Source organism: Rhincodon typus, chromosome 17 (assembly GCF_021869965.1).
Source record: "Rhincodon typus isolate 14 chromosome 17, sRhiTyp1.1, whole genome shotgun sequence".
In the NCBI taxonomy this organism is placed as follows: Eukaryota; Metazoa; Chordata; class Chondrichthyes; order Orectolobiformes; family Rhincodontidae; genus Rhincodon; species Rhincodon typus.
The window spans coordinates 22816561-22831170 of record NC_063348.1 but is presented as its reverse complement, the minus strand read 5'-3'; the positions used below and the strand labels follow the sequence as shown (position 1 = coordinate 22831170).

The window sequence follows — 14610 nt, the reverse complement described above, 5'->3', positions numbered from 1 at the left end:
GGCACTCCACGAAGCATGCTATTAATAAACACATTGAACTCGACCCCATGTACATTCCACTACGAAGGAAAACCGGAAGTGAGGCAATCCATCTCAATGGACTCCAGAGTTTAAAAACCAGGCGGGAAAGCACACTGCTTCTTCGGAGGCTGCACTGAGGATGTTACCAAGCATGGTAACGAAACGTCTGCAAAACAACAAACCAGGTCGGCGAGCCAACCAACCTCAACACCCACAACCCGAGCTGCAGATCTACTCCAAAACCTTAGACATGGCAGCTAAATCGAAAAGAATTGGCTAAAGTTACATATTTAGGTTGGAAGAATGAGAAAAACATGAATTAAATGATACAATTGTAAAGGGGTGCAGAAATAGAAATTTTTGAAGGTGGCAAGACAAGTTGACAAAGCTGCCAAAAGAGCATTTAAGATCATTGGCTTTATAAATAGAGAAGAAAGGAAGTTATGTGAGACTTTATCCAAATTATCGGTTAGATTGGATTACTGTGTTCAGTTCTGGGCACCACACAAAAGGAAAAATGTCAAAACCTTTGAGAGATACAAAAGAGCTTTACTAGAATGGTACTTGGGATCTGGAACTTCACTTATTTGGAAAGTCTTGAGAATATGTGGTTTCTCAGCTGCGAGTAGAGATTGAAATGTGTGTGTTGTAAATCACAATGGCTTTTGAAAAAGTAAATATGGAGAATCTGTTTCTAATGATAACACAATTGGTAACTAGAAGTATGTAGATTTAATGTCAGAGGTGACATGAGAAATCTTTTTCCCAGAATGATAAGTTTTGTTCTGGAACGTACAATTTTAAAGGATGTGGTAGTAGACTCAATAATAACTCTCAAAGGGGAATTAAAATGCACTTGAAAGAAAAAAATAAATGTTGTCCTTTCAAAGAGCTATCATAGATATGATGGGACAAATTAACTCCTTTTGCACTGTCTTATTCTATGATTCTAGAAGCTACAATGATTCCCAATATAAGGTCCCAAGGCTATGCTAAATTAACAAATTTCATACAGGACTATAGTTCATTTTCCTAGGATGAAAGCAATATCTTGTAAGGAAAGATTGAGTAAGTTGGACCTGTATCTATTGGTATTTAGAAGAGTGAGAGTTGATTTTATTGAAACATGGAAGATTCTGGGGGTACTTCACATTGAGAGGACTTTTTCTTCCCCTTTTGGGAGAAACTGCAATTAGGGAATGCAGCTTCAAAATAGGACCTCTCCCATTTAAGTTAGAGATTAGGGGAAATATTTTCTCTTCGGATATTGTCCTGTGGAGATCAGTGGGGGCAGAGTCTGTGAACAGGGAGTCAAAGTATGTAGGAGTAGTCAGGAAAGTAGAGCTAAGTTCACAGTCAGATCAGCTATGATCTTATCCAATGGTGGACAGACTCAAGAGGCCAATTGGCCTATTCCCGCACATAATTTGTGTATTTATATACTCGTATATAAGGCAATTGGTCTCTGTAGTCCCGCACTGGGGAAAAACATGGCATTTGTCTAGGTTTTCACTTCTGATCATTCAGCAAATTAATTAGATTTATATATTAAATGAAGCATAATTTTCATAAATGGAATCCTCACAGTTTGGAAACAGGCCATTCGGCCCAACAAGTCCACACTGACCTTCCGAAGAGCATCCCATCCAAACCTATTTCCCTACCCTATCCCTGTAACTGTGTATTTCCCATGGCTAATGCACCTAACCTACACAACCCTGAACACTACAGGCAATTTAGCATGGCCAATCCATCTAACCTGCACATCTTTGGAATGTGGGAAGAAACTGGAACACCCAGCAGAAACCCACACAGACACAGGGAGAACAAGCAAACTGCATACAGATTCTTACCTGAGGTCAGAATCGAACCCGAGTCCCTGGTGATTTGAGGCAGAAGTGCTAACCACGGAGCCACCGTGCTGCCCATTTTCATTAGTATGTTGGTATTTTGAAATCTCTGATAAGTGCAAGTGGTCTTACTTGAAACATGTAAGATCCTGAGGGATTTTGCAGGTTGGATGCTGGAACTAGTAGGCCACAATTTAAAAATAAGGGGAATCCAATTTAAGACTGAGATGAGGATAAATTTTTATTTCTCAATGGGTCATAAGCCTTTGGAGATCTCTTCCACAAAAAGCAGTGGAAGCAGCTACATGCTGGACCAAGCATGTGTCCGTAAGATGCCCTGGAATAGAAAATTATCAGTTATCTGCTAAATAAACCTATTTGATATTTTCAGGAAAATTAAAGCTCAGTGACTTACCAGTCAAGTATGCGAGTAGTAATTGGGTTAAGGAAAGCAGCACAAAAACATGGTAGGGGTGCATGGTACTGTGGAATTGAGAACATAATCAGATCATTCTCCTCCCCTGTAATGCTTTTCAGGACATAGTTTAGTGGTTAGTCATAATTTCGAAGCACCATCTACCGGAATTGAATTACCTACACAACAGAGGAATCAATTCAATGCTTCAGTGATTCTGAATACAGCACAGCTGCTGAGGAACTGAACTTCATCCATTTTGCATCAGTAGAATAATTCACATTATACTCCAAAGAATGCAATTACTGCAACCCCAGGTTCAGAACTAAAGCGAGTTTTATCTTTTTTTTTGGTCTAATCTCATGATTTCATTTAAACTTTGCTATGTTTCTTTTTAATGGTCACTGTTGCAGATTTTATTATTTATGGCAATAATGATTAACAGTTTTTGATTTCTAACATGGCTTCCATAACTTGTAGTATTTGCAAGACTAAAATGTTGTTTTCTCTTTCTATTAGTATTTCTTGTGAATTGCCATGATGAGTGCAAGAAAGCTTTAATTTTTTTCAGCATAACTCGATCAACCTTTCTCAGCCATAGTATATTGCAACGTATCTATACTTTGACATTATTTAATACAGTATGCCACTGTAGCCATCGAACAAATCTGGCTAAGTACCAATATTATTGAAATGAAGTATTTTCTTTTCAGCTTTATGCTCGCTCCCATGTCTAAATGCAGGAATATGTGTAAATATGGACCAATGTGACTGCACTGCATTTGAGGCAAATGGAACACGATGCCAAACAGGTACAAATTTAACAAAAAGAGAAATTCCAATAACAACTTTTAAATCTATAATGCCTCATTATTAAAATTTTGCATTTATAAACGTTCGTACGGTAAGCTAATTGCAAAAGTGTTTAAAAATAATTTGTCAGATATTTTCATTTAGCTAGCTGAAATAAGTACTTTAATATATATGGTATTTCTGATTTATATGGCCAAAAGCCATTTTGGAAATTAGGAAGTATCAGATGAGCAGAATTATTGATTTGTATTCGTGCTGAAACAAGGGTTAATCTTGATTTTAGGTGATAACTATTATTTTATGCTATCAGATTAGCCACTTGTTATATATTTTTCCAGTTTTTATTTTCATTAACTACAGAAATACAATGTCACTTAATGTCAAATTTAGTCCAAAAGATATGATAAAAAATTATTTTAGCCAGTAAGTTCTATTATCTAAATTGGTATACGTTTACGTACCAGTCCACACTAAATGTAGAATTAAAAAAAAAACAAATCAGGGAGAAACTGAGCCTGATGGTATGTGAAAAGTGCTTTTATAGTAGTGTACATAAATTCAGTATGATCATCATCTCTCCATTCAGAACATTATATTTAATTTTGATTTAAAGGAGAGTTTTAAAAATACCCATCTTTTAAAGTTCACATTATGTCAAATGTAATGCAATTTTCATTCTGAAATATTCCTATATATATAATGCTCCAGGGATAGTAAAATGTAACCTTTGATGAATCTGTGAAGGGTAAGTGATTGGAAACTGATTTGGATAATTTGCTTTAATGTAAATCAGGAATAATACATATTAGTTTGAAATTTAATGGATTGACTAATGTATTTTTTTATCCATGGTCGTCAAACTCATCAAAATAAATTAATCTGTTCAGTTTGAAAGTTGGTACAAAATTATTTTAAATATTTTCTAAAATTTTTAAAAAGCAATTAACTATTATCTATTTTGCAGTTCCCAATAAAGGTAGCAGTCGTGATTTGATCTGCCGAACTTGGGGCCAGTACAATTATGAAACATTTGATGGACTTTACTATTATTACCCTGGAAACTGCACATATACACTAGTGAGGGATTGCACACAAAATCAGCAGAGCTTCACAATTCAGGTAACAGAGATTGAATATAACATGCTTTTGATGTTATTGCAATGTTGGTCATTTGTTCTTGGAATGTGGTGATACTGACAGACTTAATTTTGTCTCTTGTTCTTAGTTCCTTTGAGAAGTTTGTTGGTGTTCTCCTTGAATAGTTGCGGTCTGGTATAGATTGCTCTCTGAAAATAACAAAGATAAACGTAACTTTAATATAGCCATGGTAAAAGACTATGGTTGAGCCAGGGTTGCCGACAGCCTGGAGGGAAGTTGTAGGTTATTGCATTCCTGTTCTGAGGCTACACTTGCACTGATTTGTGATAGAGGTTGTAGAGCTGGGAGGTACTGACAATTTCGGTATTTTTCGTCTTTCATTTTTCATGTGTGATAACTTTCTGAACAGGTTGATCAGTAAATACCTTTAGCAGCACTGAGAAAGGAAGAAATGGAAGCAGGGAGAATTCTTGTGGTGAAGTGGTAGTGTTGTTACCTCTGGGCCAGGAGGCTAGGGTTCAAATTCCCTCTGCTCCAGAGATGTGTAATAATATCTCTGAACAGGTTGATTAGAAAGTATTAAACAGCAACAACAAAAACAATAGCAGGAGTAGTCTATTCAACATCTCAAGCCTATCCTGCATTTCACAAGATCATGGCTGATCTGTTCCAGGCTTCAACTCCTCTTTTGTGTCAATTGCTTATAGCCCTCAACCCTTCAGTATTTCAAAAATCTAACTATCTCCTCTTTAAATGCATTCAGTAATCAAGCCGCCACAACTCTCTGGGGTAAAGAATCCCAAACATTCAGCGCTCTTGGGAGGAATTCCTTCGCATTTCAGTTTAAATCAGTGTCCCCTTATTCTGTGACTGCGTTCCCTAGTTTGAGATTTCCTCTTCTCAACATCTATCCTGTCAAATCCCACAAGAATGTTGTTGTGAATTAGTTCATCAAAACTTGACTGAATAAAAGTCTAACCTATTTAGCTGTTCTTGGTAAGTCAACCTTTTCATCCCAGTCTAGTGAATCTGTTTTGAAATGCTTCCAAAGCCAGTATATCCTTTCTTAAACTACGGAACTTAAAACAGGACTATAACGTAGCCATGGTAAAAGACTATGGCTGAGTCAGGATTGCTCACAGCCTGGACAGAAGTTGTACACAGTACTCCAGCTGTGGCCTCACTAATGCCCTGTACAGTTGTAACAAGACTTGTTTAACTTTAAACCCTAACCCCCAGCAATCAAGGCCGACATTCCATTTGCTGCCTTGATAACTTACTTTTTTTTTTAAGCTGCATGCTGACATTTTGTGTTTCTTGCACAAGAATACCCAGATTCCTCTGCTGAACATTTTTGGTTGTCACTGACCATTTAAATAATAGTCTGCCTTTTTATTCTTCCTACCAAAGTGCATGACCTCATATTTTCCTAGATTAAACTCCATCTGCCAGGTTTTTCCCATTCACGTGACCTACGTAAATCCTTTTGGAATCCTCACAGATTCCTGTGACCATATTATGACATGTTCTCCCACCTATTTTGTATCAACAGCAAATTTGAACACATCACACTCTATGCCTTCCTCAAAATTATTAGTATAGATGATAAATAATTTGATGGTAATTTAAAAGAGGGACAAGTGGAACTGGCATGTGGAAGGACCTTTTTAAGACTGAGCAGTTAATAAACTCCATCCATGAAGAAAGGCAATTTGGTTTCTTTCTCATGGATAGGTTTGGATCTGGATAGACACAGGGCAGTCTGTAGATTGTAAGTATTGAGGCTGTAATACATCAATAACACGATTTTCTTTTGCTATATTTTATTTTCTTCACTTTCTGTAGACTGTATGCACCATTGCTTGACCAACATTTATTGCCAATCTCGTTGCCCTTAAGTAGGTTGTGCTAACCTCCCTTTTTGAATCATTACAGTCCTCGTGTGCACAGTGCTGCTAGAAAGGGAGATCCAGGTTTTTTGCCCAGCAACAGTGAAGTGATGACAATGTAATTCCAAGTCACATTTGCATTTCCAGTAAACTCGAAGATGCAGTTCTTCCAGATGGAATTGAAATACTTCAGCCTCGGCCAAGCATATTGACTCTTTGCTAAAATATGGTACCTGGTTTCTGGTCATTTTTGATTCCTTCTTCAAGCGCCATTATCTCTCTGAATTATAAACCCTGATGGTGGATCTGAACAGGCTCTTGGACCAGATCCTGCTGCAACTAAACTTGGTTCTGGTCTCTCCAGAGGTTACCAGACCCACACTTTCCAATATAAGCATTAGGAAGAAGAACCAAGGCTGACATTCCATTCTTTATCTATACAGCATTAAGACAAGTTATATTGCTCTTTCTATCTGTCATCTGAATTAAAAGAGATTATTTGAATACAGATGGGATAGAACTTTATTTCTCGATAATGCAGATATTCATTGGATTAACCAGACTATACGTTTAATTATTTTAAAGACATTGACATTTTCTCAGATAAGTGTTCAAATCTACTTCTTTTCAATGTGATTGTTACTGTATTTGATATTTAATGTGTAGTTTTAAGGCCTCATAGATCCTTTTACCATGGTCCATTTAAAATTGTTTTCCCATCACTTTCTTTTGCCAGTAAATCAGATCAACAGTACAAGGCCCATTTGTGTCTTATTTTACAGGAATCAATCTAAGTTGGACGCAGCCAACGGAATTTCCAACACTTAAGGAGGTTTATTTAGAATCACTTTTATTGAAGCAAAGTCTATGCTAAGATATTTGCACGTGATAATTATGAATTGTGAGCTTTACAATATAAGAACAATTTTGTTAAATTGCAATATTCTACTACAGAAGGGATCTGAAAGTATCCATTTTTGATCAAATGTCTATTGTTGTTTACAATGCAGTTTACATCCTGAGATAGAAGACTGAAAGGAATATGGAAAGAATTTAGTTAACAGAAAATTTGGAACATAAAAACTAAACTTAACCCGGGGAGGCATAGTGGTTCAGTGGTTAGCATTGCTACCTCACAGTGCCAGGCACCTGGGTTCGATTACAACCTTAAGTGACAATCTGTGTGGAGTTTGCACATTCTCCCTGTGTCTGTGTAGGTTTCCTCCGGGTGCTTCAGTTTCCTCCCACAGTCCAAAGATGTACAAGTTAGGTGGATGGCCATGCTAAATTGCCCAAAGTATCCAGAGATGTGCAGGCTAGATGGATTAGCCATGGGAAATGCAGGGTTGTGGGGATAGGGTTAGGTGGTGTGTTGGGGTGAGATGCTTTTTGGAGCGTGGACCCAATGGGCCAAATAGCCTGTTTCCACACTGTAGGGATTCTATAAATCCAGTTTTATTTTTATGCCATTCATAATTTTAATACGTCCTTAGAAGTATTCTATGAAAGCCAAAATAAATTCCTCTAACTTTTACAATTGCAATCATATTTGTAAACCTATCAAATAAATAAAATTATTCCTGCAGCTTCTAGCAACTGTGTGTAGACTTGCCTTGATTCATCAGGACATGCTGTGGGATGCTAACATATGGTGTCATTTAGTGATAACTATACAAAAAATATATCCCCCCATGAGATTCTTAGATAGAACAGTTAAACAAGGTAAATGGAAGTCAGTGTTGCATTAGGAATTTTTTTATTGACTTAACAAAATGAGCAATAAAAATTAATTGAACTGAAATTAAAAATTCATGAGGTTTCCTTTCCTTTATGCTGCTGGAGCTATTACATAAATCAATGTCAGAAAGATTTAAACCAATATTTCACAAGATAAACAGTTGGGAACTGTATGTCAAAACAACATCATAAGATAAATGAAAAAGATTTGTCAATGTTATCGACGTTCCAAGGTTCTGAAGCACACTCCTATATATTGGTTTCACATTTTTTAATACAATGCATTTAAAATGGATAACTAAATAATTTGGATGAATAGAAGTGGACAATTCTGACTCTTGTAACGAGCTGCAGAAAAACCATTGCATATAGATCATGTTGTGATGCAAGTTGCATAATATATATTAATGTCATTTTTGGAATTAAATCAATTTGAAAAGAGGAAGCATATGGATGTCTGTTAGTTCTGTGAAGCTGCTATTTATGTAAAAATGTCAAAGTCATTTTGGGACAATGAACTAAATGCACCCATTCCAAGAAACCTTGGAGTTTTAATAGAATAAGATGTTTATGCTTTTGGGTTTATGATTGGCAGTGTAAACATGTTAAGTCATTTGTTTTCAGTTTTGTTCAGAGAACACTGGTGATTTAATTCAGGAGAATTAAGCATTGAATTCAGAAGCAAGTGTTATTTTCTGTCTGAGCAGATTTTAGTTCAATTCAGAGGAAACCAGTCACTGCAGCAGCAGTTTTTTTTCTAGTTTTAGTTCCCAAGCCAGGGGGCCTTGGGATAGATTTAAAATGGGGGAAAAAAAGTTTAAGCTATTACATTGTGAAAGATTTATGCTATCTTAGTTGGAGAGGAATTGTAAAAAGGATTTCCACAGTTCAAGACAGAGAAACTAGATTGAGTCAATTTAGCAGAAAACTGAGTTAACATAGCACTATAATTTTCTGATTTGAGTCTCTATAATGGATAATGTTGGGAAACAAGTTGGAACTTCATTTTTATGATTCTGTTAATATCTTTTTTATTGCATAGTGTATAATAGCTTGGTTTGTTTGTTTTCTTTCTTTTGTGTACTAATCTTGTATTCTGAAGTTAAATGTAATCTGCAAATTTCTATGAATATGTTTTAGTAACTAATGAGATATTTAAAAAAATCTGTCAAGATAGGGTTCAATCTGGGATCTACCTTGACCACGAGTGCCATCAGCTGTTCACTAACAATCTTACTTCCATCAGTTGTTGCTACCTGATGGACAAATATATCTTGGTTTCTAAAACAAATTCATCATGCAGTTGGTTTAAATACTCTTTGGTAATTATGCTCTTTAGACAGTATTTTTGTGTTCTGGAGTGGTCTTCATTATTGAGTTACTAGGCTGAGGCAGACAGATCTCATATATTTGAGATATTTAATCCACTTTCTTGAAAACAGAAAAATTAAGCTCCTTTCCCATGGTTAGATTTATGCTTGGAGGTTTCCAGAGGTAGTGAAGAGTAACCAATATGTATGCAGTTTTGCTGCGGTACTGCTAAACTAAGATTATTTCTAAGTCGCTATTGCTGACTTGTCAATGCTATATTTCCTATTCTGCAGGTTCACAATGACCCAACATGTCAATCTTCTCCATATACTTGTCAGCGATCAGTCAGCTTGTTCCTTACATATGAAGGGGAAATTATTATACAACGTCATGAAGTCATCCACCATGGACAAAGGTTAGTATTTTGCTTCAAAAAATGCCCAATTCTTCTGGCTATTTAAGGTTGTTCCAGACAAAAACCTTGTGTTGAAAATTTATTTAGATAGGAATAATTCTTTTCATTGTGACCTAATGTCACTAAATCAATCAGACTGTAACTCCTGTTGAGGAGACTGTTACAATACATTCTAAAGCTGCATCTCTGTACCACATCTCTAAGCATATTAGTATATCAATCTCTACAATGTTGAGAGGGTTCACAGAGACAGACAAGAATGGAACTGAAGTCTTGCAGTCCTGCGATTCTTTATTTGGGTGGTAAAAGTATCTGACTTCACGGAATTCAGGCCAGTGAATTATAATTTGGACATGCACTTTGTGTTTTCTAACAAAAAAAAAGGAAGTAAGGAAGGAAGCACGAGAGCAGAAATTCTTAAAGGTATTTCACTCCAGTATGATGTAACTTTTGTTGCATTGAAGAGAATTTATGAATATTTATATGGGGAGGTGGGCAGTATTCACCACCTCTCCCTCGATATTCGGTGAGAGGTTGTCCAACTGGAAAAGGTAGACACATTTTTGGGATGATCCTTATTATAGAGCAAATATTGCAAGAAGTGGCTGATTGTGTGGCCACCTCTCATGTTCAGAGGTTGCGGGGAAAAATGCTAAAGGAATTCACCTTCCTGAGGAAAAATGCCAAGGTGGTGGTGTCCACAGTTTGACACCTCAAATTGCCTGTGCCTATAGATTGTATACCACAGATCCTGCACGCTGAACATCATTGTAGGTGCATACCTCCCAACCAGGGACAAAAACTGAGGAGGCAGGCAGAATTCAGGCAAGTGGAAGATGTTTATTGAAGCAGAAACCGGTGATGCAGGGAGAGGGTCAAAGATTCTTTCCCAAATCAAAAGGAAGATCAATGACACACTCTGATTTTTACAGTGAAAATACAGCATTTTATACACTTTGTTGCAATGATCAAGTACAGCGTAGTCACTGTCCATCCCTCTTAATCCGTACACCCAATCCTATGGCTCACCTAATCAATGATGGGCATTCCCACATACAGCCCCAGGTTCCCATGGTCTTATGGCATTTGTCATCTCTAATCCTTGGTATCTTTCTATGCATCCTATTCGTTCACATTCCAAAAGTTTACTGGCTATACTCCTTGGGATCTGTCTCAGGCATCTTATCTCTAAGGACAGTGTGAATTCTATTATTCATTGTATACATGCGTTTTATTTTATCAAATTCAGCAATTCCTCTAATATTTCCCACTGTCCCAATTACATAATGTTAAAATAAAACATCAGTTAGTTAAAACTAATTGCTATAAGGTTAATTTCTGTTATAAAGTTAATTATAAAGTGTAACGTTATAGGACTACTTCTACTGATAGTATTTTGTAATTTATGGGTTGTGAGCAATCCGTCTTGTTCAGGGCATAAGAGAAGGCATCTCTTGAGGCTAGTTAACCTTCACATCTAGGCTTAAATGGTTTTTTTTAATGCTTGTATTATATTCTGGTTATGTATTGAAACAAACTTCTTTGATTAAAGCATTTTTATCTAGCAACTATTTAATATTGGAGGTAGCTTCAAAGGAGTTACTAAACAAATATTTTGCATCAGTGTTTACTGTGGAGAAGTATATGGAAGATAGAGAATGTGGGAAATAAATAGCGACATCTTGAAAAATGTCCATATTACAGAGGAGGTGGTGCTGGATGTCTCAAGATGCATGAAGGTGGATAAATCCCCAGGACCTGATCAGGTGTGCCCTAGAACTCTGTGGGAAGCCCAGGGAAGTGATTGCTGGGCCCCTTGCTGAGATATTTCTCTCATCGATAGCCATAGGTGAGATGCTGGAAGACTGGAGGTTGGCTAACATGTTGCCACTATTTAAGAAAGGTGGTAAGGAAAAGGTAGGGAGCTATAGACCAGTGAGCCTGATATCGATGGTGGTCAAGTTGTTGGAGGGAATCCTAAGGGACAGGAATTACATGTATTTGGAAAGGCAACATGGCTTTGTGCGTGGGAAATCACGTCTCACTGACTTGATTGAGTTTTTTTGAAGAAGTAACAAAAAGGATTGATGAGGGCCAAGTGATGAACGTGATCTATATAGACTTCAGTAAGGCGTTCAACAAGCTTCCTCATGGTAGACTGGTTAGCAAGGTTAGATCACATGGAATACAGGGACAACTAGCCATGTGGATACAGAACTGGCTCAAAGGTAGAAGACAGAGGGTGGTGGTGGAGGGTTGCTTTTCAGACTGGAGTCCTGTGACTAGCAGTGTGTCACAAGGATCGGTGATGGGTCCACTGCTTTTCATCATTTGTATAAATGATTTGGATATGAACATAGGAGGTGTGGTTAGTAAATTTGCAGATGACACTAAAATTGGAGGCATAGTGGAGAGCGAAGAAGGTTTCGTCAGAGTACAACAGGATCTTGATCAGATGGACCAATGGGCCAAGGAGTGGCAGATGGAGTTTAATTTAGATAAATGTGAGCTACTGCATTTTGGAAAGGCAAATCAGGGCAGGAGGGCAAAGAAAATATTCCAAAGTCACTGTGCAGCTCTGCTTCTTCAATGACCTTACTGACTGGCAGGTGCTTGCTCCCAATCATTCGGATGGTAACAATGAATCCAAGTCATTATAGATGACGCAGAGAGGCAACAGGGAAGAAAAGGAAGCATGCCCTACACTCCACAATCACATTAACTTGTGTGGTTTGTCGTGGTCCATGTGGTGTTCAAAGATCTACAGTGGAAAATTGGCCTGCTCAGTTACATGAAGACAGCAGAAACTTACTGCCTTGTGTAGATTTCTTCCTTGAACTGAAGGACAGCAATTGCTAGAGTCAGATCACAGATGGGTTGTTATCAAGATTCATCTTAATCCAACGCAGCACAATGCCATAACAGTCATCTTACAAGATATGAACTGAATATTTTCACAATTGCTAAGACAGGATTGGAAGTCCATGGTAGGTTAATAATTTCATTTGCTCCCCCGCTGTACACCTACCTGTTCATCTCCAAACTGCTGACTTGCTATTGGACTACCCGCTGAAATTTTCATGAGGAATATCGTAGTTATACAAATAAGTAACAAAGTTTCTGAGGGACTCCATATCTGGAAACAGAATAATGTGGAATGCATTGCCGGAGAGGGTAGTGGAGTCGGCCTCATTAGGGGCATTTAAGCAGCTATTAGATAGGCATATGGATGATAGTATAAGGTAGGGGTGGAGGTTAGATAGACCTTAGGATTAGGGTAAAAGTTCGGCACAACATCGTGAGCCGAAGGGCCTGTACTGTGCTGTACTGTTCTATGTTCTATGTAATAATCAAGAACAGAATTACCACAAGAAGTACTAGCAGCAAGTTCTAATATAATGTAGCTGTAAGCAAACAAAAATAACACTAGGAATCATATCTTCTAAATATGAAACTTTTAAAGGTCAGAGCAGGGACTCTCCGCATAAAAAATGATGTTGATTTCATACTAGGATAAAGTTACTTTAAAAAAATATTAAAATTACAAAATGTAATGACACTGATATCATTTTCAGAGTTAGAAAGTTCTGCTCCACAGATCAGTATCTCTTAAATGGGTTGCTCAGTCTGACTTGCTGAATTTATTGAGGCATAATCTGAAAAGTTATTGGTATATTCAGCGTACCATAATCCTCATCAATTGACCATAGTATGTTTTCAATTTTATATCTCTAATTTGAAGTGGCCAGCTGCTGCTCCTAAATTACTCTAATTTTTGTTGTTGTTTTCACCTGCGCTATATACTAACAAGATGTTACTCACCATTTGTGCTTCTAGATTGTCTTTGAAAAGGTGTTACTATAATCAGTATGAAGGTTTGTTTTCATCCACTTGGTACTTAAGCATCAACCCCAAACCAAACGAAGATTTTCTTTTTGGCGAAGCATCAGTTTCATAGATTTCATGCTGGATTTCTCTCCGTGAAGCATAACAAATTCTCTTGTGATATTTTACCAAACGTATCTCATTGGGTATCTATCCTATACATAGGGCACTCCTCCCAAACAAATTCTAGCCCCATTCTCTCTCTCTATTTGCACCCACAACAGCTCACCACTGCTCTGTAGTGGACATGACCATGAGGTCCCAGTGGCTGAGGTGTTGCTGAGGCAGAACATCCTCTTGCCTTTACGATTGGAGGCTGTAACACCAGACCATGCTAACCTGGTTCAAGAATTCCACCCAGGTCAGGGTAGTCTGAATTGATTGAAGGAGTGATCTACTCTACTTTGCTGAGGTAAGTGCTGCCATCTTCCCTCTCATACCTCATACTCACTCCATCTCCACTTCTGTACCTACCATCCATCAAGGCTTGTGCTCTACCATTCTTATGAATGGCTCCAAAGTCTTCCTTCACTTGCTGTCACGCACACCGACTAAACCCCACTAACCCAGTATGCTTCTCATTCACTCAAGACATTTCCCACTTGCACCAGGAGGTGTCCCACGCAGTTTCTTCTCCCTTACAAGCTGCCGACCTCTCATTCCAGGAGGAACATGGCCACTAGTAGGGCGAAAAGACTCAAGCTGTCATTCAGCTCCTTAGCCCTGATGTGGAGAGAATCCTTTCTCTGACTTCCCCAAGCAGCTAACTGACTAATTCCAAGCCGCTTGGATGGTGTTGGAGTCTGCAATTGGCCTACTGTGTTTGCAATCATAGAGCCAGAGAATCCCTACAGTGCAGAAAGAGGCCATTCAGCCCATTGAATCTACATCAACGCTCCAAAGATCATCCCACTGCTTCCCCACCCCCAATCCTATCCTTGTAATCCCACGTTTACCTTGGCTAATCCACCTAGCCTGTACATCCCTGGACAGTACAGGGCAATTTAGCATTGCCAATCCACCTAAACTGTACATCTTTGGACTGGACTGACATCCCCTGGAGGCTATCTCCATTGATTTGACTGAGGAACGGCTAACAACTGTGACAACTTGATCCCTTTGTGTCACCATTAAATGGTACAGCAATTCAGCCGTACTTTGAGCCTAGAATCTCTG

The 14610-nt window shown here is 38.0% G+C and overlaps 1 protein-coding gene across 1 annotated transcript in view; it reads left to right on the top strand.

Annotated features, from left to right (window-relative positions):
- The window catches only part of otog (otogelin), a 220029-nt gene that overhangs the window by 12356 nt on the left and 193063 nt on the right, over positions 1-14610 (top strand). Inside the window, exons 4-6 of the mRNA XM_048607318.1 lie at positions 3000-3098; positions 4064-4218; positions 9428-9549. Of these exons, the coding sequence (XP_048463275.1) occupies positions 3000-3098; positions 4064-4218; positions 9428-9549 (376 nt within the window). The remainder of the gene's footprint in view (positions 1-2999; positions 3099-4063; positions 4219-9427; positions 9550-14610) is intronic.